Raw genomic sequence first — 27,737 nt, 5'->3', positions numbered from 1 at the left:
ACGACGACGACAGGGACGAACGGGTGCCGCTATAAGGAGCTTCGCCCCTAAAAAATCACGCCTTGATGTAATTGCATATGTGTGCTCTAATCTTTCCGCTGTGCGTAACACAGAGGTGACCAGTGATGTGCACGAGACCTGCGAGTCTCATGAGCGGTGCGCAGCCATGCCAGCTGCTGTATACACGGGCAAATGCTTCCTTCATGAGGCACGAGAACGAGGGCAGTACGTTTATTTCAACTTGCCCCCCATAAGTGTAATTCCAGGCTACGACAGCGACACAGGCAAGAAGATGCCTTTGATCGTCACAGACGACGTTAACGTCGATATTTATTTAGAACAATGTGTAACTTAAAAAAAAATGATATTGTGCTGTCTTTCAGCGGCTGTCATTGTTGACAAAGGGGCGAAGGATCCCTCAAGCCATCATTTGAATGGCTTTTCCCTCCGCCTCCTGTTATGCTGTACTGTTCCGAAGCAATTAAACTAATTAATCAATCAACCCCCAAACACTTGGATTCTCGATTTCATGAAGGGCACCTATGGCCTCAAGTTGATATCGCTTATCAACATGCCACAAAATCAGTTTGCTACCACGTCTCTCAATGGGGATGCAATCGACGCCATCTTTTTTAGCGCGTTGGTTGCGTTAAACATACAAAAGTAAATCTCGTACTACTGATCGCACCAGTCGATCTTCAGCATCGTGCCGGTACCCCTGCGTACTTCTTTAGACAAGGAGGCACCCATGCAAGTGTGTGGAATGGCTGTGCCATCCTTTTATCGCCCTCTCTGCCGCGTTCGCAGCGGAGAGGCTGATACACGGAAAAACGATATAAGAGATAACGATATCCAGATACGTCAACCCTGCAAGAATTCATCTAAGACCTTGCCTTGAAAAAATTGAAACTACATTGTCAGACGGGGCACTTCTTTTGTAGGTCCCTGTGCAGAGCAGCCAACCGGACACGTAATCTAATTAACCTCTCTGCTTTTCACCTCTTGCGTTGCTCCTGCCTTTTCTGTTGGTAATTACCGATGCTAGTAGCTAAAAGATAACGTCTTGCTCTCTATTGAGAATCTGATGGCGATCTTTATTTCAATTTGATTCTAACTGCATATAAATCCTCGGACGTAGGGCGGACCGGGAAATCTGAATGCTTGCCTTGCTGTAGTATCTATGCATAAAAAATTATATTTTCGTCTTAGCGTAAAAATATTCACAAAAATTATGGCACACAAGCGTGAAACACGTATTACAGACAGCAATGGTTCTCAATTCCCTTCGAATAAATAATAAACGTAATGTGCATCATTTTCTGTTTCTTTCATCCGGAAGTTCTCTCTGGGAAAATGTTACAAAATGTCCCTTTTTGACTACAACACACATTTTGTCCTCATCAGAGCAATATTATTTTTATTTATTCTAATAATTTGTTACCCCAAAAGGCCCGTGAAGGGGTATTAGATGATGTGTGGGTCAATTTTACAAATTCAAGGTTTACCCCTTGCATTTAGAGAATACACTGTGTAAGAAAGCGTGTTCTGAGAAAGTACGTGCCGTCTTTAAAATACCATAAACCTGTACCATAAACCAGATACTAAATACTTTCTATAACCTGCGAATTGATGTGGATTAGTGCCCAAAATATGCAGTTCGTGGTGTAATAAACTGACGTGCATGACTCGTTTTCTTCAGGTGAGCAAAGAGAAAGAAATTGCGGGGCATTCGAATGAGACACATCCTTCACGAGAATTAAGAATACTAGAAGTGGTGGAACGCAGGCGTTGCTCACGTAGGGAAGCAGTTACAGAAGTTCAGGGAAGATCCCAGGGCTACGCAGGCGTAACAGCTCGTCACACCGCTAGTATGGATGTTTCTCTATCCAAGGCCATAGCAGAGGCAGTAGAGAAAGCTATGGAAAAGGCAATGGAACGACTTGCAACAACTCTTTTTGAGTCCTTGACACAAATGATGACTAGCCAGATGGCGCAGGTCATTGGTGCAGCCTCTACCCAATCTCCTGCATACCAGGTTGCAAATGTACTAAACATAACTCAAAAACAAACATTGTCATCAAACTCGTCAGCTGACTCCCCTTGCGCAGGACCTTCTACTCAAGTAGAACGGACGGAACCGGAACCCCTAACGGAAGAGTATGAAGACTACCAGGATGTAGACATGGAACACAAAAGTCTAAAACGCACACGATCTCCTCCCCACGAAATTTCTTCAAAGTCAAAAACTCAAAAATATGAAAAAGTGAACCTTTCCAAGAAGGACTTTTTGAAAGAGACTATTTTGGATCAGGCGGTTTCCGCTACCGTTCTATCTTCACCATAGGGTCTCTAAAAATCTTGCAGTGGAATTGTCGTTCAATTGTTTCTGCTACTACAGATCTATCGTATATTTCTTCTCAATTTTCTCCAGACATCATTATCTTACAAGAAACCTGGCTTTCAAATGGTCAAAAATATTCTCTAAAATATTATCGAATGTTTCGTTTGGATCGGCCTGCCAGAGGTGGTGGCGTTGCTTTCTTGGTTTCAAATAAATTTAGTCACAAAGCAACGATATCGTTTCAAAGAATGTCTACCGAATGTGAAATTTTAGCATTAGACATTTCACTCCCAGACTGCTCCCCTTTTACCTTAGTTAATTTATATTTCCCAGCAGGAGTGCAGGATACATTTTCTCTAGACACCGTATTAGCTTCATGCAGAAAAGACATAGTATTCGCTGGTGACTTTAATTCACACCATGTATCTTGGGGTTTTAAAACTGATTCAGAAGGAAAACGCCTGTGGGAATGGACTCTTGATAATAATCTATCTTGTCTAAATTCAAAAGTTATTACCTTTCTTCGCGGACAGTCTCAATCGGCTATAGATCTCACTTTCTCTAGCTCATCTTTAGCTATATCATCGTGGAATACTATAGACTGTGCTACGAACAGCGACCACCTCCCAATTCTTTTTCAAATTGATTTCCCTGTGATTTCTCTTAGAAGGAAAAATAACTCATTTATAAACTATAACAAACTTCAAAAAGACTTGAAGTCTACGATGCTTTCACGTACGGATATGCAAGAGGATATTAGGGCTCTGAGCCTCTGTGCAGTTTTAAAGCGTTCCGCGAAGAATGCAACAGTTAATTTAACCTGCAACACAGGTAAACCATTAAGTCCGTGGTGGAATTCAGATTGCGCGAGGGCCCACCGAAAACGAAAAGCTGCCTGGAAGCAACTTCTTTGTAATCAATGTCCAAAGAATTGGAGTGATTACCAATTTGTTGCTGCAACATTCAAGCGTACGATAGATAAAGCCAAAGAGGAGTATGATATGAATAAATACAATCATCTGTCTAAATCAAAAAACAAAAAAGCCCTTTTTAGGTTTTTACGCTCTCGAAAAATGATTCCAGTTCCAGCAAATATTGACTCTTCCGTGCTTTCGCCACGTGAATTATCCGAATTATTAGAAAATATTGGAAAAGGACTGAAAGATAGGTTCACTTCAATCATTCCACCGTACATAGTGAAACCGTTACCACTAGAGGAATTTAGGGAAGTCACAACACAAGAACTGGCGGATGTTGTTCGCTATCTGCCTTCTTCAGCGCCAGGACCAGATGGAGTTACCACAGCCGTGATAAAAATTCTGTATGAATTGTCCCCAGAAGAAATTTTGAATATGGTAAATTACTCTTTAAAAAATGCGTGGGTACCTTCAGAATGGAAACTTGCTAAGGTAATTCCGATACTTAAAAAACAGGGAGGTCGATATGATTTAGATAATATTAGACCAATTTCCCTAACATCAAACTTAGTTAAACTAATTGAACGAATTTTAAATTGTCGAATTACGACCTACATTTCTGAAAACTTAATACTTAGCCCCTGTCAAATTGGTTTTAGATCAGGGTGCTCGATTTGGTGTGCGCACGTAGATTTAGAGAGTCGCATAAAACTTGCTCGTCGCCGAAGAGAATATTCAGCATTAGTGACCCTAGATCTAGCAAAAGCTTATGATTCCGTGGAACATAGCATACTGATAAAGCAATTAGAGAATTACAGGTTTCCGAAATACATCACGGCGTGGTTGTCAGAATTTTTAAGGGAAAGAGAGTTCTACTGTTTTCAAAACGGATGTTCATCGTCTAGGTATAAGCAACAGAGGGGAGTACCACAAGGATCAGTATTATCTCCTGTTTTATTTAATATATTTTTAAGCTCCATCCCGCTGCTCCAGGACATTCATGTGTACGTTTATGCTGATGACATCGCTTTTTTTGCATCGAATGCTGATCTACATTCACTTTATCAAATGTTACAAAATTACTTATCTATGCTTGAAACTTGGATTGAAACCATACATATGTCTCTGAACGTTAGTAAAAGTGCACTCCTTCTCTTTCCTTTAGATGTTCCCGTTCACATTTCACTGATGTATCGTCAAGAGTTCATTCCTCAGGTGGATTCTCTTAAATATCTGGGAATTACATATGATGGAACACTAAACTGGAAAAGCCACATTGATAACGTCGCGTTTAAGGCAACTCGGGCTGTAGGATGGTTGCGTAAAATCAGTAACCGACGATACGGGCTGCGAAGAAACACATTAATTATGATATATAAAATGTATGTCCGACCAATCATGGAATTTGGATGTGTCTTATTTTCTGGGCGTCCAGCTTATAAAATTAAACCTTTGGTACTATTAGAAAAGGAAGCTCTGCGTTTGTGCCTTGGACTCCCTAAGTTTGTTGCAAACAACGTTCTGTATATGGAAGCGCGACTACCATGTTTAATTAGTAGATTCCAAATCCTTACTGTCCAAACGTACCTAAAGTTTTACGATTCTCCCCAAAGAAGATCAATGTATGTTTTCATTAATGAACCAAGTACGTTTTTTAATACTCATTGGTCGCGACTGCACACCCCTCAGATCGTATTAGTACAGGCACAGCTAACACCACTGAATGTACAAATTCAATGTATTCACCCAATAAGTCAATCCAAGAAAATCCTCCAAATTGAATTTGACGATATCTTCCCCTCGAATGCTAAACTAATGCCATTCCAATATTTAAATGACCAATTACAAGATTACCTCTCTCACCAGGAAACAAACAATATAATAGCCACGGACGCTTCAATGTTAAACGAAAAGGCTGGCGTAGGCATCTTTTCTCCTTCTCTTAGTTGGTCCTTTTTTATTCGCCTTCCGGATTACACGACTATTTTCATAGCAGAATTATTGGCGATTGTTTTAGCACTGCGCAAACTACCCCCGAATCAATTATCAGCTGTCGTAGTAACAGACTCTCGGTCGGTATGTGTGTCGCTTTCCTCGGCAACGAATTCAACTATCTTAAATGTGTTTCAAAATTTAATCCCTACAACGTTACAAAAAATTAATTTACTCTGGGTTCCTGGACACTGCGGTTTATACATAAACGAAATGGCAGATTTATTAGCCAGAACATCTTTAAATGGACCTGTGCTTCATATTTTACCGGATACAGCTTACGTCACTGCATCGAGATTCAGAACGTTTAGCCTACGAAATGACTTAATCAAATTATCGCTGATCCCATCTACAGACTTTCAGCATCTCGGTTTTGGCTGGAATAATCAGTGGTGTCCTTCTCGGCAGTTAGAAGTTACATTCTCCAAATTACGCTGTCGCATCCCGGAATTGAATTTCTATTTACACAGAGCTGGTCTGACGATGTCCCCTCTGTGCCAAAATTGTAAGGAAATTGAAACAATAGACCACTACTTTTTATCATGCCGACGTTATTCAAACCAGAGAACGAAATTACTCGAAGCTCCACTCTGCAAAATTGGATTAAGATTAAGTACACCAGTATTATTATCATTTGGGGCCTCCTCCCTCGGCTATTGTCACAGAGACGTTTGTTGCGCAGTCTTTCAATTTTTAACAGAAACAAGACGATTACCCTGTTAATTATAGTAACCTTATTCTACCTATCAGATCAGTATTCATTTCACTGAAATTTGTTTCTCCAAATTCGTTAGTAACATTGTATTTTTTCTGACCTTGATAATAACTATATTTTTCACCTTTCGGTTAGTCTGACTGCTCGTTGGCACAATACTCTAGGTATACAAAATTTTCTTTGTTTTTGTTTGTGCCTTCTTCACTTTGCGTATCTCATTGTCAAAAAGAATTTTTTTTTAGCTACCTACTGCCGCCCGATTCTTGGCCTATCCCCCTCAGTGGGTGCGAGCCATGGTGAAGGATCATCATCATCATCATCATCATCACATCCTTCACGACATAGGTGTGAACTGGTAACATATGTACATCTTGTAGGCTAAAGGGTTGTATCGCGGTAGTAGCTCCTCTATTCCGGCAGTAAAACAGCAGGAAAACTTGAACATACGTTTTGTGGGCACAAAACCAAGTGCCGAATTTCAGTTGAGACGCTTAGCATACAGAAGCGGCCATAAGGCGTCGTGCGTTGCGCTGCACGCAAGGCAGAGGGTGGTCGCTCCAAGAGAGGAATTTTGGCGCTTGCAGGCCATCACAGAAACGTCAATCGTGAACGACAACAAAGATCTGTGGAAGTTTGTGGTGCCCGAGAGTGGTCCTTTTACCTGGGTGAGCGCCGCTGTGGCTTCCCGCCTGGCTACCTCGGGCATCGAGTGGGTCCGTCTCCTTGGCAGAGAGAACGGCGGAACGTGAGTAGAAGCACATGCTGCGTTCACGTTATACAAATAGACAGAGTCCGGTTCGGTACCCGAGGGATGTTCGTTGTCTTCTTCTCCGGCAAATATTTTTGCAGTTGGGAGACTACTGTGGTAGCACACTTGCAGCACACGGTAGACTACACTGCTGGCTGAGCACCCTCGTATTGCCTGAATGAGCCACTCCGTATATATATATATATATATATATATATATATATATATATATATATATATACGGTCTTTAACTTGTTCTCGAGCTTTGTTGACCTCCAAGTTTCTGCCCCATATGTGAGCACCGGTAGAGGCTGCAATGATTGTACACTTTCCTTTTCAACAACAGAGGGAAGCTCGCAGTCAGGATTTGGCGATGCCTGCCGCATGCGCTCCTATCCAATTTTATTCTTCTGTAAATTTCCTTCTCATTATCAGGGTTCCCTTTGAGTAGTTGACCTAGATAAATGACCTTTACAGACTCGAGAGGCTGACTGGCCATCGTGAATTCTTGTTGTTGTTCTTGTTGACCTGAGTGGTTGTGGCGCATACCCACAGTGGGAGATTGGCCATGAATCTAGTTCCCTTGCCAGGCTATTGAACATTATCTTTGTCTTCTGCACATTAATCTTCAACCCCACTCTTACACTTTCTCCGTTAAGGTCTTCAATCAATTGTTGTAATTCGTCCCCATTGTTGCTGAATAGGACAATGCCATCATACGGTTCATCAAACGCGCCCTTTAAAGCGGGGTTTTATATGCATGAAGCGGTAGAAGCGGCGCCTGCAGCTCGTGCTCATACTCGGCACACGCTGGTGCCACTGCTGCCGCGTTCATCGTCGTCGTCTGCTTCCACAGCTGGCTACGTTGCCGCTAGTCATTCCAGCGTAGAATTTCACTTCTCTTCTGCCGTCGTAATGGGGAGGCCGCGTTTCCGGGGTTATGAGCCATTGCTATAGGGGATATGAGCCATTCATTGTCTCACGTAACGGACATAAATTTAATTTCGAAGAATCGCAAGCGGCAATGGCGCGTGAATGCTGCTAACCACGCCACTAAGCAAACTCGAGACAATGGCGGACTGCGGGTAAACTGTCAGTGACGTCGTTCTCTCCGTCGCACCCGAACGTGTGTGTAACCTCATAATTGAGAACAACTTTAATGAACCCTCGGGATTAACCCAGTCATAAACAGCAGGGCCGCACGTTTCATCTTCACTGGGTAACCACCTTCACGGAGTGGAAGGGCCGACGAATTTTTACAGCGAAGTTGTTAAGGGCTAGGTTCCTCTGGATCGTGTCCACGTGTAGAAAAAAACTATCATCATCAGCATTGGCTCGAGCGTCGTCTTTTCTGCAGCTGGCTCGTTGGCGCCCCTCGGTTTGCGCTCGTGCCGTTGGATGCCGTGCCGAGCACGAGCAAGTGCCGAGCGCGACACGTCAAACAACAACAAAACGACGCGTAGAACAATAATGCGGCTCCATGTGCGCGGTGGTTTGGCTAAATGTGCGTGGCGGTTTCCCGCCAGTTGTGCCTTAGCACAGGTGTCAAAACGGATGATGATGTCCCATTGTTATACCCCTCGACAGCGCCGATGCCTCTTTCAGAATTGTCGCGGTACTCGGCGGCGGCACGTCCCACCATTCGTTGTGCCCCTTTGTTTCGAGATGTAAAGATCGCGCAAGCACTGTTATCCGCAGTTGCCCTTTGGACTCCCTGTGGGACGGACGCTCTTTTAACCGCATCTTCCAGATTCCTGACGTTTATAGCCGCGACACACTGCACGGCATCGTCAGGATGCAGGATCCTGACGATCCTGACGATGCCGTGCAGTGTGTCGCGGCTATAAACGCTGTGGCTCATACGCTGCTCTATGACGATGGGGCGGACATGGCGCAGCAGTCGTACTACTTGGCCATCGCGCCGGGCGAAAACAAGACGCCGGTTTCCTTGCTCTTTGTCGAACATGCCGAAGAGGCTCAATATAGTCAATCATGATAATATATAAATTCACTATAGCAATATTCACTATAGCAGACCTACCATAGTCACAGATTCGCCGGCTTCCATCTTCACAGTAGTGGAAAGGCCCTGAATTTTTTTTTAAAGGGACAAGAAGAGAACATAGACGAACATGTGAGCCAACTTTGAACTGTTTGTTGTACGCAGGCGCACGTCAGGTATGTAAGACGAGAAAGAGTGAGAGAAAGTGAATAATAACCAGGGTATTAGTGCACAAAGCTTTTTGTTCGTAAGCGTTGTTTTTCATTGGCTGATCGCCTTGGCGAATACTACAAGGCCGATCCAAATAGGTCGCGAAGCTTCGGGCAAAACGCGGTTCAGAACAAAGTGTCGCTGACATCAGCAAGGGTGTTTGTAGGAGTAGCGACTGAAGCGCGACTATATATGAGGAGGGAACAAACATTGGGAAAGAAAAAAAATGTTTTTGTAATAGCGAGATGGTTTTCTGTTTTTTAAACGAGACTGTTTGATTAAGTAAACCAAAATAAAATTCCTAATAAATTTTATGTACGCGTGGCGAGAAAATAAACGACAACTCTATTTTACTTCAGCATTATGAATAAATACCTTTTTTTTCAGCTCCCACCATAAAAGGGGGCGTTTACACCACTATCACTTTGCAATGCAATGCAGGCCATGAAGTTTGCACAAAGGCGGGCTCGTAAAGTTCGCGCATTACTGTACGCCCCCTCGCACGTTGTGCTGTTTTGCTAGTCGACGTTTGTCTGAATTTGGTGGCGCGGAATGTTTTATCGTCTCTTAACCTGTTCAGTCAGTGAGTTACAATAGGCAGATAATTGTTTACTTTAGCTGTTTTCTTGAGGCTGCACTGTCCGACGGGGTTGGCGTCCGACGATGGGACCAGCACTCTACACCCAAATATTTCGTCGGCCTCCAAAGAAAGTATGTTCTGTGCAGGGGTGCGATCTCGACACCTGCACGGGAGACCGGTTGCTGCATCTCTGCTTTTCGCGCTGAAAGCTCGAAACGCCCATCAAATCGAATGGCGGGGCATTTGAATGTACAGCTCTAATGGCAGGCCATCAAAACAAATTTCGCGCCTTTGAGAATGAAGTGACGTCACTTCTGTTTTGAATGGATATGGCGTCACAATATTTTTTCTTCCGCCGGAAGTGTCCCCTACTCACATAGATGGCGCTAAGCGCCATGAACCGCCGATGAACTGCCATGTTTTGAACGCATGGGCTTCTATGGAAGCTTCGCTTACCAGGTACATTTACCTTGAGTAATATGTCCCGCATCATGATTGCCTGATACGAACAGTTTTATCGTAAGAGCTTTTTTGTGAATATGAGCCTGGAAATGAAACAGGTAATGAAAGTCATTTATTCACTTCTGATATCGCAATGACGAAGACCTATTCATCTAATATTCTTCAATAACATCGAAGAATGTTCCTCCGAATGCTACAGAAGGTGTGCTCACGTGCTTTCTGTGGTCATTTTCACAGCGGAGCTGTTGTAGGTCGAGGCTGCGCTGTTTTTAGATCAGCCAATCTTTGCCTTCGCGATTTCAGAAGTGCTCATATGACTTTCATTATACCTTCTCCCATTTCTTGTTTTTACAAATTTTCTGTCACCTTTTCTCGTCTTACGTACCTGACGTGCACCTGCATACAAGAACTGAAAGTTTGTACACATTTACGCATTTCTCCCTTTTCAGATCCTTCGTGTAAAAAAATTACAGCACAGTTAAACGAAAGATCTACCATCTAGCCATCTGATGTACCATCTAGATGTACATGTACACTGAGCCTTATGGGAATCGGTATTGCGCGAATGTTTCCTTTGTGTTTGTGTAAATGCTAAATTAAATATTATGCAAAACTAAACGCTGGTTATGAAAACGTTTGTACAAAATGGTGCACATGGAATGTACTTTTACGCACTTCTCTGCAGCTGACGTCTCGAATTTCCTGTCACCGACTCTCTTCCTTTCCCTGTAGCTCCTCGCTCAGTGCACGCTCAAGTTTCAGTTTGTTCACTTCGATTATTTTTGCACACTCGGCTGCTTCTGCTGTCGACTTCTTCATTTGTCTATTTTCCTGCTTGTCTATTCAGGTACACATATACCATTTCCGTGTCATTGGCCAAGACCAAAACTACTTCAACTTCATTTACGAGAAATACTATTGCTACTAGCGATCCCATTACTAATGCTAATTTTTGAATTCCTATTTTAAGTCTGTTTTTGTCCCAGATAATGAAGACACACCGGTATTCACTAACAATGTTCAGCCTTCTTACATTGCCGATATTGTTGTGTGTAGTGTGTAGAAATGTGTAGGGCCCGATGGCAGTGCTAACTTTTTTACCGTACGGTGCTCGCTATGGACGTCCGAGTGTCTGGCTGTCGTACTTAAAAATCTTTAAATTCGATCTCGGCGCCGTCTTCTTGGAAGCTTCCCAAAGTTCGCCCACTGCATAAAGCCGGTGACAGACAAGCCTTGTCTAATTTTAGACCTATTTTATAATACTGTGTTTATGTAATATGCTCGAGCACATCATTCATAAACCTATAATGAAATTCCTTGAAATAAACAAACCTTAAGCGCGTTTGAAGCATGGCTAATGTATTGCTGTAAATGAACGCGAAAAAAAAAAGAATGTGCGTGTTGATCTCCATGTCAACACAATGTTATCTATCCTGGTCATCCATGCAGGTGCAACAGTCAGGTGTTGGTCTTGGATTACAAGCTCTTCGTTCCTGGGACTCCCATTGTGGACGGGACGCTTTGGATTTACGAACAACTTCCGTGCGTTCTCCGGATTATTATTATTATTAGTAGTATAGTAGTAGTAGTAGTAGTAGTAGTAGTATAGTATAGTAGTATAGTATAGTACAGTAGTAGTAGTAGTATTGTACCAAGAAAGGACTGCTGCGTTCTGTGCTCGCAACCTTTTATTCGGGAAGCAGCAATAATTCAAATGTGATTTTTGTATCATTTGTGTGCACGTGAAGTCGCACATCACATTGCCCGATGAGGAACTGCGGGCGCTGAGTTCTGGTAATCGTCTGTTTGTGTGCAATCCTTGCGTGGCTGCCACCATGCCGGTAGCTTCCGCTGCCTCCCCACCGGTACCGGTTACGTATCGGGTGACCTTGATGGCCGGCCCGCCTGACTGCACCGCCATCGATGAAATGAAAGATCGTGGTGTGTACTTCGACGAAACGCTAAGCTTCTCTTCCCACGGTAAATATGTGAAACAACGTGCCCTTCGCCTCTTGGTATTGTTTGCCGTATAACCCGTGGCTTCCACTTCCCTGTTGCCTTTCTAAAGTTGTATTATACAGTATGCCTTCCGCTACTACATTGTGCCTATGTAGCTAGGGGCGGAACGCGCTTATCTAATTTTGACCTCACTGAACGCGTCCAGAATAAATCGATATCTATTTTCAAGCGCCACTATTGCCGTTCTGGCGATCATAGTCGAGCCCCCTCAATTATAGCGCAACTCACACATCTAAACTCAAGACGTAATAAATCAGACATCTTTTTCCTCTATAACGTGGTTCATGGCATTAGACATCGTCAAAAGCTTCTTCATCATATGCATTTTTTTCGTGCCACAAAAGTATACCAGGCAACATTCCGCGTTTTCTGCGCGAAATGGTTCGCGGAATTTCCGTGGTTAGGGGGTTAACGTCAATTTGGCCACGTCTCTGGCTTTATAACTCCAATGTCACAAAAATGATGCAAGGTGTCTTTACATACACAGTTAGGATACGTGCTTGGTTTTAATTATAGAGAGTTTAAAGAAAATGAAAGTTGGCCTTTTTTACATTGATTTTCAGAGCATTGCATTTTGGAGACATACCCTTAACCCTCACTTAAGCATTTTAGTTAGCGTTTGACGTCACTCTTGGCAAATATATTTACCACATTTTTTAACCTAATATGTTGCAGCACTCGGATAAATTTGGAAAATTTGGACTTTTACACGGGCTATAAAAACCTTTAGATATTGAGCATTATTGAACAAAGTGCCGTATTAGCGACTTTCTTTCTGCAAGTAAAAGCATCAACATTGCAAGGAAATAACATTTTGGCAGTTCTCGCTGTTCATCAAAATTTTCTCACCCACAGCTACAATAGTTTTTTTTTTCTGGGACATCTTCGGAATCCCGTTTTCGCGCAAATCCCAATAACCGATTCCGGCTCAGTGGAGACTTCTGAATTAGACGAAAGTAAAACATTTTTTTGGCAAAACTAAGGTTGACTTCGTGGTCCCGGGGACTCGGACAGCAAAATGTATTTTTTTTAGCGAAATTAAAATGTGTTAGAGGACATGCACCGACGTTCTTAACTGAACACACCCTTTTTGTTTATATAATTTCTTGTCCACCACCGATTGGTCACTGGTTACAGAGAAAACCAATGTTGATGACCGAGTAGCTTGTAGCTTGTAGTAGAGTAGCTTGTTTCGAGCAGTATGCGCAAATACATTCCCCAGTGCAGGCCCTGCTGGTTTTCATCTGAACTTATAAATGCCCTAAAGTGTAAAGATCGCGCGCACCGAAAATCCAGAAGTCCTGTGCCTAATGAGTGGAGAGATGAATTCCGCTTTTTTTCCCGACTCACTGAAAACGCCTCTATAAGCGGGCTCACGACTAATATATTGCATTCTTGGTTAGGAGCGCCTTCAACCGGCCAGCGGAATTTGGGAAGTATATCCGCAAGCGCTCTAGTAAACGTGGAGACTGTTTTCGCCTTCCCGACTCCAGCGGAGTAGATGTACAAGCAGTCGCGGAATGTTTTGCTGCCGCTTTCTCATCCTTTTATAAAGCTTCGGGCTTCAACGCTGGAGTCAGTAACACACGACGGGGCCTACATCTAGTGCTGTGTTGTTTGATGAGAAGCTGATTAGCGAATTCCTTAAGCGCTTGAAGCTTTCTCTATCCTGAGTCCCCGATGGCATCCACACCGCAATTCTAATAGCTTACGACAGTATATTTGCCCCAGTATTGACATCTTTATTTCAGAACTCTTTGAAGACTTCCACTTTCCATCACACGTGGAAAACTGGACGCATTCTTTATGCACTTAATTCTGGCTGTAAAACCGATGTCTCGAATAACCGCGCGATTTCTCTGTGCCACGTCTAAGTCTTTTGAGCTTTCTCTTCAAAACATATTGTCTTTTACTGGGAAGAACTCATTCGTTCCGAATCCGCATGGACTTCTCACCAGCCGCTTCACTATCACAAATCTCGCAATTTCCATGACACAGATCTCAGCGCCGGTACTTCAAAGGGGGCAAGTTGACACCATTTACTTTGACCTCAGCAAAGCTTTTGATGTAGTCAGCCATTGACTGCTTCTGATCAAGATTACGTACTTTGGTGTTGACTTATCAATTGTCCATCTCTTGCACAGTTATGTTCTTGATGGGTCATGTTATGTTAACTTCAATGGCCAAACTTCTTTTTACATGGCAACTAGCTGCGTCCCTCAATGTTCAGTATTAGGAACACTCCGTTTTAAAATTTTTATTATTGACGTTCTTTACACTATTCGAAATTCTTCATTCCTTCTATATGCCGATGACATTTTTAAGGCACTTCATACTGTTGATGACTGTCGCACCCTGCTGTCGGGCCTGTTTTTTTTTTTTTTAAAGGATGCAAGGATGATAACCTAGCCTTGAATGCTCCAAAGACCAAGGTCATGACTTTCACAGGCAAAACAGCAAGCATTTCTTTTTTCTTATTCTCTGCATTCTGTACCATTGTGTAAGGTCTATGAGATCAATCATCTCGGTGTACTTTTTTATGCAACATTACACTTTTCTGCTCACACTAAACGCGCAGCAATGCGAGGTATGCACTCTCTTGGCTCTGTTTGCAAATTATCGAGGGAATTAAAGCCTCCTACACCGTTCCGCAAGTTGTACACAACTATCTGTCTACAATAATACTTTCTTGCGGATTCGTTGGTTCATACTTAAAATATAAACGTCCTGCGCAAGATGCACAATAAAAGAAAAAAGAGGACTAATAGAGGACCTGCATGCTCTGTGTCCTGTCCTCTCTTTTCTTTCTTGTGCATCTTGCGCAGTACGTTTATATTTCAAGTATCTGTCTTCTTCAACTCGAATATGCTTCGGTCGTCTGGAATGCTTTTTCCAGATCCAACACTGACATTATAGATCGGGTCCAGAAAAACGTTTCTAAGCATTTATCATCACCGCTTTGCAAAGATGGACATTGGACTTTGTTCTAACCCTGTTGGATTATTGTCATTGCCCTTACTTCGCTGTCGACGTAATTGCACTGACCTTCTGTTTTTTTTTATCAAACTCCCTCACGGTATCCTCACTTGTCCCGAACCCCTGATTCGTATCATGTTTCGTATTCTGCGCAAGGTCACCAGAGAACACAGACCTTTCCATGTTCCTGCCTGTCAACACCAACACTCAACCGTCTAGAGAATAGAGAGTCATTATAAGGCTTATTTTGTTGGTCTTAATATTTCTCATAAATCGCTGCCATCGTTCTTTTCCTTGCTTTGCCTTGATGTGTCATAGTTTCACGCATAATTCAGCTGCCCTTCTCATGATTTTTTTTATTTACCTTCTTTTCGCAATTGCGCTTTTAATACATTAAAAATTATATTCCCTTGCAGTGTTCTTAATTCTTTTTTTTTTCTTGTTCTTGGTTTTTAATGTATGCGTGCGCCAGCACTCAGACTTTAGGGTTGTTCCTTGGCAGATTAAATAAACGTGATTGATTGACTAAATAATTTGTTGTTGTTGTTGTTGTTGTTGTTGTTGTTGTTGTTGTTGTTGATGATGATGATGTTGTTGTTGTCTTGCTGGAGTGCAGAGTGGCACGTGTGCTACGTGACTTCGGCAAAAGCTTCCAGGGGAATGAGGGCTCAGCATATTTTTCTATAATTTTTCCTTACTTCCATCGTAGCGTTTAACGTGACAAGTGGAATAATTGATTAGGATAAGTTTACTTTAGTTTCAGTATATTATTCATTCAAGATACATAGTTGGTTGTTAGTAGTATACAGGCGAGGGTCCCAAAGTCAAATGGCTACAGCGGGACCCTGCACCAGTGAGGTTTCCTCACTGGTGCATCAGCGACTGCACCAGTGACGTGCAGTATTATTTGTTTTGCCACCAAAGAGCCTGATTGTTTGAATGCAAGTGCTTCTCAATATAAGGGTGCTGCAGTTTGTGAAACAGTTTTGTTAGCGAACTATAGAAAGGCGACATGCCAATGATAATCGATATAGAGGATAAACATAGACAATTATAGTGATGCCATCGCCATTACGCCAGGGTTGAGGATCATTGAGGATCGAGGATCATTGGACACTGCAATCGCTTACAGCCTGCTCTAACCGAGTGTAAATACTCTGTGCGGCAATCATGCTGTAAGCACTAACATAGACGAATCGTGGTAAAATTTTACTTACTTTGTGTGGGCCTTAGATTAGCGCAGTGGTGAAACAGGGCGTTCTTGAAGCGAATTTTTAAAACGTAAACGCTGTGTTGATTATGAGCTTGGTTAATACACGTATAATCGTGGCTAACATCTCCTATGGTCTGCTAATATCTCACAATGTCTGCTATTGGTACATAACAGCAGAGTACAAAAGGTGTGCTTCAAGTGATTACATTAGTGCATGTGTGGGAGCATAGTTTCTTCGCATGCACGTTGGCTAAGCTAAGTCTTACGACACCTACAAACGGTATTCATGATCATTACGTCCTGAAGCTGAGCCACTTCCGCAACTTAAGTATTTTACGCAATATGAGCATGTAATGTGTGATGCAAATGCTGCAACCATATTTCTTACAATAGCGATGATTCCATGCAGCGATCTCCGATTTTGAATTGCTCGTATGATAGCTGTCTCGAAACAGTGTGTTATACCCGTGCCACACAGTCAAAGTAAAGTGGACTTCGAGCGAGTGCACTTCACGGCTAGTGTCACTCGCAGGCTGCAACACGGGAACGCTTAGTGACACTCACTGCAGAGCGCACTCGCCGGCGAGTGCGTTCGGCGAACTCACTTCGCGGCGGCGAAGTGTGTAGCCTCGTTAGAAATGAGTAAAAAATAAGTAACGTATTATTGAAAGAAGAGTCAGGAGTAATTTTTAATGACATTGTTTTAAATTGCTAACGTTACAAGATAATAAAACGTGCCACACCACAAAAAAACAGCAAGAACATCAAAAAGTACTCTCGCTCTCGGTCTGTTCACGACCACGCCGAGTAATGGCTGCGCAGTTGTTTAGCGGGTCGAGTCGTTTTGACTGTTGCGGGTCAAGTTGCCGTCGTTGCCGGCGCCTGTAAAGGTAGAATGATAAACTGTTTTTGTGCACACATTTTTATATTAACAAATATATGCTTTCCCGTCTGACTCCCGATGGCCATCAATTTGAAAGAACACTTTCCTTTCTCGTGTAGCAGTTCGCCGCGAAAGTGACACTCAGCGCGCTGAAGTGCACTCGCTCAAAGTGCACTTTACTTTGCCCGTGTGGACTCCCCGTATGAGTGTTAGTATTTTCAGAATGCCAGTAAAGTATATGGGAGCAGCAGCGCTTGTGGTACCATCTCGTAACACTGCGTTCTACCAAAGCCCACAAAATTATCCTTGCCCGATGTTCTAATTAACCCCTAGCGTAGTGGTGCCCGCAGCCCTGTAATTGCCCGTGTTATGGGAACTATTTTTTTCCTTTTCCTTACCTTGAACGACAACACTAACACCACGCAAAAATGCTTCCAACATGATGTGATTGAAGGAAGCTTCACTTGATCGATCAAATCACTTGATCAAAGTGCCTTCGGCAGCTTTACCATGGCGGGCTGATAAACGTCATAGATGGGCTTTAGTCGCAACCACCGATGCTATGTCTTCCCTGTTCCGGTCGCTAATCTGTGAAGGGTAATGCGTGGTATACGTGCAGGCTAAAACTTGTTACCTGTCCTACGCATGTGGACGTGCCACTTTATATAAATCCTGTTTGTAAGACTACAGCCGCCTTAGCAACAACAGCCAGCAGCAGCATCAATTAATTGTTTCTCTGGCAACATTTATGAGTAGTCTCGCTCACTTCCCGCTGTAATAGAAATCGCTGCTGCAAAAACAGGCACTTTTGCAATTGGTTCTCATGCCTTGAATTCATTCATATTAAAGCATTATGTCTACCACGTGAATGAAATGTTTCACACCACAATTTCAAAAAAAATCACTACATCGTGCCTTTTCTCCTGCAATATTTTGCAGGTTTTCACTTTTCTCCCAAACTTGTAATTGCTAGGGTAACGGTGAAGGGGTGTGAACGTCGCTGCTATAATTATCATGTATAGTATTACCATGCAGTTACATTAACCGAAGTGCCGCTGGCAAAACCTTCTTTATAACAATGCGCTACACGAACCAGACAAATTATGCTTTCTTTGTTAACACTCAATAAATTATTGTATTCGATCACAACGGTGTCCTCCAAACAGTCATTGAATGATACTTGCGGCAATAATAAATGACATGCTGTCTTCACTACTTCTCGTATTTTTGTTTCTATGTTACACAAAACATTTTGTTCAGAATAAAAGTCATTTATTACTTACACCATTTAAAATCCACAGTGAAACAACGCAGTGAAACGGTTGCCCCATCGTCCTCAATAAAAGAGTGTACGCACATGGGCTGAGGCTCACATTTTTAACGCACCATATATTTCCTGCAGGAAGATGACGAGGCAGGAAGACATTAGCAGGGCCCTTCGTGATAACAAGTACTGGGCAAGCTATAATATCGCGTAAGTTATTTTCACTTCCGCCTATATATTTGTTCAGGAAGAAAGTGATGTCTGAAGTTGCAAGGGCGCTGTGTGGAAATAAGTATGCTGGTTTTTTTTTTTCTTTTTTTTTTTTTTTTTGAGCACCCCTGAACAGTACCCTACCCATTTTGAGTGCCACTTTACATAGGATGCTTCGAGAACTAGCAGAACAGGGAGCCAAATAAAATGCCAACTGCGGAAAATTAGGTCATCATTTAAAGCGGAGTTAACACTAAACGTAATTGCAAGACAAACGACATAAACTTATGAAAAGGTTGGTTGTTTTGTTTATTTTTAACACTACTTGTTACAAGTGTAGCAATTATGCATTAGTGTGCGCAGTACCATCTATAGGCATAATGGGGCTAGCAAACCCTTTAGCCTTGCAATAAAGATCTTATTCCCTCTCCTACCATGAATAGGACTCGCCTATAAGAAAAAGAAAAACACCATCAGCTGCCATCGTAAGGCGCTGACTAGTATTTCAAAAACGCCAGAAGTCTCTTATCTTTTCACAAGGCTTTACGATAATGTTATGGTAGCGCAACACAATTAATAACGCACATTGTAGGACCCGATCATTGCCGTATAAATGTATGCCCTAAGTAGAGTTATTGAAAGAAAACTTATGAAATTTAATTCGATGCTCATGATGAGGTGTACTTTTTTCTTCAAGTATCGTCCACCCATTGATTGACCCAGTTGCAAAAGCGCAGTTGTGCTAGAGGACACAGGGTGTTTTAAATGATTCTACATAAAAAAAACAATGAGTCGGCTCACTCTTGGCAAAAAGTACTTGAAAGCGGAAAGAACAAAATGCATTAAGCCGGCCAACTGGCAGTTTTCACGTATACGGGTACAAGCCATGCAACTAGAAGCGACAGAGCAAGTTCAGCTCGAGCTACCGGTGATAAGGAATCTTCATATTTTCCAGCTATTTCAATGATATCTTCAACGTAAGCGGACAGCTGCCGAAAGTGCAGCAGTACGGCGACTTCTACACATACGAGAACTGTCCACGTGCCAAGATCTTCAGGCGCGACCACGTGAAGGTCAAGGACATGAACTCTATGATAAAGCTTATGAGGTAGGTGCTATCATAATAAGGTAGGTGTTGTAATTATGATGTAGGTGTTATCGCTAGGTAGGATAATCCTCCACGTCATACCTCACAGCTTGGCACATGCCAGCAGTGCAACTACTGGTTGCAGCTAAGACAAAGTAGCGGCGCGGTTCGAAAGGTGATAATAGCGGTTCGAAAGGTGATAATACGTATAATAATCAGCAGCTAAAATATGCAGTACCGGCTTCGTCACTTCTACGCAGTCACAAAGTCAGGCATTCAGTAGAGTTACTTGCACAAAATCGCCTTTATGACACACTCGCGCGCTCACGTCAGTCTTTTTTAAATGCGAAGCATTTCTTGGCGAACATTTGCTACTTTGACCGTATCTATCTATCTAGCCGCCTACGACTTTGTGCTCTCATGGTCGTTTCCTTAACTTGGTATGTACCAAAATTGACATACTATGACAAGAGTATATGACGAACATAAATGCTATGTTATGGCATGAATATCATGACATGCGTGTCATGTAGGTCATGACAATGAGTCAGCAAATAAATATTAACATTCAAAAGCCGCTGAAATGGGTTCGGACATGGGTACTAAGAAAAGGAAACACTACAGGAGGCTGGTAGAAGTAATAGTCATGAGCATGACTCAGCAAAATGACAATGACTCAGTGAAAAAAGGTATAGCGCTCAAAAACCACCGAAACGGGTTCGGGCGTGGATACAAAGAAAATGAAACACTGAAGGATGCTGGTAGAAGTAATAGTCATGAGCATGACTCAGAAAAAATGACAATGACTCACCGAAAAAAGTATAGCACTCAAAAAACACTGAAATGGGTTCGGACATGCGTACTAAGGGAAGCAAACACTAAAGGATACTGGTAGAAGTCATAGTCATGAGCATGACTCAGCAAAATGAGAATGACTCAGCGAAAAAAGGTTAACACCCAAAAACCACTGGAATCGGGTCGGACGGGGGACACAAAGTGAAGAAAACAGACAATGATGCTGCTGGAAATGATAGTCATGAGCATGACTCAGCATAAATGACAATGACTCAGCGAAAAAAAGTGTAGCGCTCAAAAACCACCGAAACGGGTTCGGGCGTGGATACAAAGAAAATGAAACACTCGAAACCACTGAAATGGGTTCGGACGTGGGTACTAAGTGAAGGAAACACTAAATGTTGATGGTCGAAGTCATAGTCCTGAGCATGACTAAGGCTTTTCGCCTTAAGGTCTCTTAGGGGTAGCTAAAGGGACTCCTGAGCACTCATGACATGACATGAATGTCATGAGAAGCGTGTCATGTAGGTCATGAAAGAGCCGCCTACGTCTTCGTGCTCTCATGGTCACTTCGTGAACTTGGTAGGCTATCCGCCCTCTGCTTCGAAAAACATTCCCACAGGGCGTGGAATCTGCCGGCTTTTTCTTTCGTTCTTTTTTTTCAGGGACAACTTTCAAACGCACTACAAATATGTGGGAAATGGGCTGAAAACTAGTGATCTTTTTGAATTCAAAGAACAATTTCGCATTCGAGCTTACGTCATTAGTCCAGGAATTATTAATTTAGCTAATTAGTTTCACCTAATTAATAAGTCAAATAGGACAGACAAAGTGCCACCCGCTGCGGTAGTTTAGTGGTAATGGCGTTGCGCTGCTCAGGTCGCGGCATCAATCCAGGCCGCGGCGGTGACATTCCGAAGGGAGCGGAATGCAAGAACGCCTATGCACCGTGCGACAAGTGAGTGCAAGTGAGTGCAAGTGCAAGTGAGTATGCAAGTGAGTGCACGTTAAAGAACCCCAGGTGGTCAACATTAAGCCAGAGCTCCCAACTATGGCGTGCCTCAAACTCAGATTGTGGTTTCGGCAACGTCAATCTCTAGAATTATTTTCCAGGAAAATTATTTTTTTTTCTTTCTTTCCATGAGTGACGTCACTGCTTTCGTCTCCCCGGTGCACGAGCTTCAAGCGAGCGTCCTTATCAAGCAGCGATCTTGCTGGTTTCGTGTTTGCCCTACGGTGAGGCGTAAACAGCCGCGTCACTCACGGGCGTCTGCTAAGGACGTGGCAGCTGCGCTCTTTGGCTGCTCAGTTTCGCTTTTCTATGTAAAATTGGCTGGAATTCACTACGCTGTAAAAAATAGCAGCATCAAGTTTCTGCAATTCTGGAAGAAGGTATGAGTCGTCGAGTGGCGCTCTTCAAGTTTTTCATTGGGACCAGTCGTTTGCCTCTATTGGTTAAAAGGTTAATAATCTAATTTTCATAATTACGTGTCTAATTACTTCACCGAGTCATTTTAAAATGTATGCATCGGTAACAAAACTAGTCCAGAGGGAATAATTTAGACGTTCATCTTTCCTAACTGTAAAAAAAAAAAAAAAAAAAAAAAAAACTCCTACACGCCTCGTGAAACGCCCGCTAAAGTGGGCTGATAACACATTAGACGTGACAGAAACACAGCGACAAGTCATGAATAATTATTTTTTATTGAGATAGCAATTATATGGACACTCAAAGCGGATTCCTTCCGTCGCTGTCGCCGTGAGGTTCCGTGTGACGTCCAACGGCGATGAAATCGTCGCCGCGCGCCGTATGCTGTATGTGCAAGTGAACGCGCGCGAGGGACGCGCACTTTCACGGGGAGCGAACGCACGGCGGAGTGCAAACGCGCGTTCTGCGCCATGCTCCCTGATGGGCTGCAGAATTAAACGTCTCTTTCCTCCTTTACAATCACCATGTATATAGAGCAAACGCGACTTCTTCCGTCGCGCGAAAGCCCGTGGGGGGACGGGAGGGAGGGAGGGGAGGCGACGTTTAGCTGTGGCACCAAATGCGTATTTATATAAAAAAATCACAGCATATCCACGGGGTGAATGATGATGAGTGGGCGAAGCTCCGGAGGGAATCATCGGATCTCCCGCTTAAGGGGACGCTAGCACAAACGCGTTAGAAACGTGCAGTACTCTCTAGTAAGGGGGAGCGGCCACAGCGTCTTACGCAGCCATTTACACATGCCGGAACGTGCACCGCGTTTGCCGACGCCATCACATGACTGCTGAGAGAGTATACCCCCCGTATTCATAAACGCTCCTCGACTTGAACTGGACTTGCCACCGCCTTGGGCAGCGCGTTCGAAGCGCGTTGAAGGTAAGGCGGAGAGGCCACAGCGTCTTACACCAGCTTCTTACACGGGCCGTAACGCGCTAGCACAAACGCGTTAGAAACGCGCTAGAAACGCGGCCTTTCGTTAATGTTGGGTATTTATTGCCATCGTGGTGCGTGTGTCTATGTGCGCTTCGTGGCGTAGTGGGCTAACGCCGCGCGCTCGGAAGCGAAGGGTCCCTGGTTCGATTCCGCGCTACGGACACAACTTCGGAATTTTTTTTCTCATTTTTCTCAGACTGGTTACACACTACTACTACGACGACGGGGACGGAACGGGTGCCGCTATAAGGAGCTTCGCTCCTAAAACGTTGCGAGGCGAGGAGGTGGTGAAGACTTCCGACGCTGCTCGACGACTGTCCCGTTCTGATCTCCTCGAAAACCCTCGAGCCACCCCCAGAGGCACCAGCATCAGTCACCAACGCCACGCGCGTTCGGTGCGAACGCGGGCAAAACGCTGACGGCGTCGACAACAGTACTGCGCGTTGCTGGTGCTGCTGCATGTGCAAGTTTATACAGCTGATAAAACAACTATTCTTACTCTGTATAGCTCTCTACTAATTTGCTATCGCAATTGATGCTTCGCCTTTCGGGTGAAACTGCGACATTTTTTATTTTGATTAGAGGTTTTACGATTGGTGAACACTCAGGTCTGGATACCCAGAGTTGCGCGACTCTGTAAGATGCTCCTAAGTTACCTTTAGCTTTCAGCTTGTACAGTACCCCCGCGCGCTGCTTTCCTGCAGGTACAACGACTACAAGAATGACCCGCTCTCGCGCTGCAACTGCACGCCGCCATACAACCCAACATACGCCATTGCTCCGCGCTTCGACCTCCTAGACCCGCATGGGACTTACGACATACCGGATATGTACCCGAGGGCTGTGGGCGGCATTGATGTGAAGGTGAGCTGTCAAAAAACCAGAACAAGTTTTGCTGACAACGCTGTAAAAACCGACTCGCTGTCGCAGTGAGGTGACGTCAAACGGTTGTTTAATGTATAAAGGCCTAACAACAAAACTATACTATGCAGCGGCAGCGCCATTCGTTGTATAAATATCTGCCCTCGTAATAATGACAAACCCCGAAGCTTTAGGACATTCAACTAGCCAATTGAAATAGAGTATCCCTTGCTCTTCCATATGCACCAAAGTCTGGTATACGTATTACAAGATGTCAATCATTTACTGCACACCGGTGCATGATGGGCATTAGTGCAACAGGAAGGAAACTAAGTTACAATAAGTAAGCACGTATGCACACTTCCAGAGAAAAAACAGCGTTGTTGTACAGCAAAAGTGTTGTAAATACTTGTGAAACGTACGCGCGGCTGAGTTTATGCTTGCACGCAATAGCATTACGAACACAGCCATCGCCTTAGGTAATTTAGTCTACGTCATGCTGTGACTGTGGGTTCGATTCTCGCTGGCGACAAAGTATTTTTTTTTCGCGCGCATTTATAGTTTCAACTGGTTCTGCAAGCATAAAGTTACACGGGGACGATAGAAATAATGCAACACCGCTGTCTGACAACTGAATTTGATTGAAGGAATGGAGGAACTCATATAGTGCTGACAAAAAAAGAGCTATAAAGCTCGAGACCGTGTAGGATGAGAATGACGCACGTGTCATCTTATAGTGACCATGACTCTAGGCACCGTGTACCGGCAATAGGGCACTACGAAACTCTCATTTTGCATTCCAGCGTCGCCGAAACCGACCGCTATGAATGCGAAGAACATGATACATTAAAAACAACAAGGACCCACGCTTCGCCATTCGTCTCAGTGTTACGCAGTTAAGCACCGAGCTCTTCCGAGCTGTAGCTAGTAATGTCCAGGCTTTCTAATCTCGATAGCATGCACGCCGAGTAATTCGGAGCATGTGCAATCCAACATTCCCAAAGCTCGGGCACTCTTGTCTTGTGATAAGCGATCGGATATGTCCCTGCGAATGCTTATCGCGTCTCTCACATTTAACTTCCTCCACTCCCTAGGCTGTCTGATGTGGCGCTGCTGTCCATTGTGAAAAACTTCAGCGGAAAGTGCCTATACGCAAGAAAGGCAGCTTCGGCATGCAAATGCCGTCAATCGCCTTATCCAAGAAGGCAACAGATTAGTACAAGCCTGAGACCGGAATATAATTAGATTAGCTCCGGCAATTCGTTGTTACCGTTTTCTAGCTTTTTTTGCGTATCTATATAAGTTCCTGCGTTCCTTCAATAAAATTCAGTTGTTAGCAAGCGGGGTTCTTGTTTGCTTGCAGTCATCCCTGTGTAGCGCTTTGCTGGCGAATGAGTCGATATGCACCAACTGTCCCCGGAAAATGCGCTGGTTATATTCTCTTTTGACTACAGCTGACGAACTACACGCTGTTCGCGTCCCTGGAGTTCGTCGGGGTGAGCGGCCCCACGTGGGACGACCAGCCGCCGTTCCAGTGGAGCACCAGCGGTTTCCTGGACGGTCATGTCGGTCACCCCGACAAGTGGCAGTTCGGGCCGGTGATCCGAAAGTGGGCACAGCCGCGAGTCCAGTGGCTCAGCGAGCGGGAGAGGCTTCAAAACTCCGCAGCGTCTCGCGTGTCGTGGACCGTCTATTTGCCGCTACTGGGTGTCGCGTCATTGATAGGGAATCGCCGTGTCTATTTATAGTTAGCTGGACTTAATGAATGTGTACACCGCTGGCTCTCTTACCAGAACGAAATGGAGCTTCTTGTCGTAACTCAGCGGGCCGGGGTCTGTCCAACACGATATGGAGAGCTCCAAAATGTTTATACCAAAGAAGCTGGAATTATACCACCGCGGTTGTGTTTGACATAAAATATTGGCAGATAGTCGATTTCACGCAGCACGGCAACTGACGATTTACATGTGTCCGTTACTCAATGATTCTCCAAAGAGCTTATAGACAACAACCCAAAAATCTCCCTTTTCAATGATTGCCTCCATGACGACGTCGCCATGAATGGCTCCATGCAGCTGGACAAGCTCCTCTGCGGTGTCTTCTGTTTCGTAATCCTCGGCGTGTACCAGCTAAAAAATGAACGTATTTAGGTGGAATTTGTATGCCCTACTATTGATTACATTTCTCCTCTCAGGTAACCATGGAATTAAGAAAGGCACTCTGAACAGGCTTGGACATTTTCAATGCACTGCCGTGCTTTTTTTTTTTCTAATGGAAGTTGTGAGTTGTGAGCCTGTCGATGTCAATATTTTGCAGCGTTGAAAACGCACTGGTCCGAAGAAACTCGGAGCAATCTGACACACGAAGATCCAGTGGTCGGGAGTGCGAATTCTGGCATAGAAATAAATGAAAATGAAGTTTCCCGTTGATATATATAGGACATCAGATCCGTTTCCCGCATGCTAGAGGGCCGGCAGAGTGAGGTGCGTGTCGAGATAAAGAAAAGCGCCAAGCAACGGTTGAGGAAGTGCGCTGCAGAAGCGCCTGTTACAAATTTTAATAGAATATTTTATAGCTTGCGGCTTCCATGGACAGCCACTCATCTCAACAACGCAGCATTCCAGACTCTTCATCACATCTTTAAATTAGTGCAAATAATTGAAAAACTTTGACAGGACGCAGGCCTGATGGCTAATTGTAATAACTGAAAATTCAAAGCTCGAATCATCTACGTTTATTGAACTCAATAAACCCCGTCCATCATTCATTTCTTCTTTTCCGAATGCATAATAAAAACTTTTACATCAACACTGGTGTATTTGGTTTGCCCCATTTCGGCACACTAATCGACACATCATATAGGAACCCAAAGAACATCTTCGTATACATTACGCGCAATAAGCTAAAATTTGTGTATGTGGAGGAAGGGCGAGTGGCACCCTGCTTGCAGTACGTAGCACCCTAAGATTAAAGTGCTTCTGAAAGCCGAAAAGAACAGGTGCCATTCGTTCGTATACGGGATACAGTAGCGTGGACGCAAAAGAGCATGCAAGAAAGAGGATTGAACATTCGCAGCACTTTCAATCGGCCTATTTTCTGGCTCACATCTGATACATATTCGTTCATGCGCATGCGTGTAGCCTCAAACTGTATATCACGGCAAGGTATCAACTGTTCCTGAAACAATAGACGTGTATAAAGCAATCAGTGCCCTTCTTTTTCTGTTGTGTCACGTTTGTGCTCGTCCATTCCTGTGGGTCTCTTCTTTTTGAGCTATAAGCCTCGACACACAAGTTTTAACTTCAACATGTTTCTAGTTAACTCCGTATGCGTCAGGCTAACTTCACTAAGATTGGCACAGACTAACATATACGTGAACAGACAAGGAGCAAAGAGGGAGTGGTGCAGCCAGAAGGGTGAAAGCCTGGATGGTAGTCTGCGGCAATCTTTCCACCACCTCGGTTGGAGCCGTCAGCGTCACCAGCTGAGCCGGTGCCTACATGTGCCCAAGCAATAATGAGCGTGCAGGCCACATCGACGAATGCTCAGAAATGATATCGGGCTCTGGCAGCCAAGGTGGTGGGGTGTCGTATACATAAGTAGAGTCCGAGTCTCGCTGCGGGAACAGCCGCCCACGGCCGAAGGCTAGAGCGGGGTAGTCTATAGACTACCCCGCTCTAGCCTTCGGCCGTGGGCGGCGTATACGCAAGAGTACCGGCCTGACCCGCTACAGGCAAAGGAGCGTCAGCCGAACGCTATATAGGATTCCGTCCTCTCATAGCTGCTCTCCATTGCGCCCGAGATCGGTATGTGTTGCCTTTTTCTCATGCCTTGGCGGCACCATAAACTCCCCCTTCTGAAACCAGCCATTTCGTGTGGTCTAGCCGGAAATGGCGAGCACTGTTTTCACCCAAAGAGTGGAGTCATCCTGACTACGCAGACAAAGAGCAGTGGTGCATGCAAGGTAACGTTTAACATTAAATCACCGCTCTCGTATTGAACTAAACGCTGAAGAAATTACACATTCGCCGCCAACATCA

General features: G+C 44.0%; 1 protein-coding gene across 1 annotated transcript in view; it reads left to right on the top strand.

The window, feature by feature from the left end:
- Positions 1-26,515, top strand: part of LOC119448637 (putative phospholipase B-like 2) — a 36,493-nt gene extending 9,978 nt beyond the window's left edge. Inside the window, exons 6-11 of the mRNA XM_049665648.1 lie at positions 6,550-6,710; positions 11,417-11,509; positions 18,461-18,532; positions 19,488-19,640; positions 23,541-23,700; positions 25,152-26,515. Of these exons, the coding sequence (XP_049521605.1) occupies positions 6,550-6,710; positions 11,417-11,509; positions 18,461-18,532; positions 19,488-19,640; positions 23,541-23,700; positions 25,152-25,445 (933 nt within the window). The 3' untranslated portion in view covers positions 25,446-26,515. The remainder of the gene's footprint in view (positions 1-6,549; positions 6,711-11,416; positions 11,510-18,460; positions 18,533-19,487; positions 19,641-23,540; positions 23,701-25,151) is intronic.
- Positions 26,516-27,737: the final 1,222 nt, after the last annotated feature.

This window comes from Dermacentor silvarum, chromosome 4, assembly GCF_013339745.2.
Source record: "Dermacentor silvarum isolate Dsil-2018 chromosome 4, BIME_Dsil_1.4, whole genome shotgun sequence".
NCBI lineage: Eukaryota > Metazoa > Arthropoda > Arachnida > Ixodida > Ixodidae > Dermacentor > Dermacentor silvarum.
The sequence above is the reverse complement of the archived record's forward strand: the minus strand, read 5'-3'. Positions and strand labels throughout refer to the sequence as shown.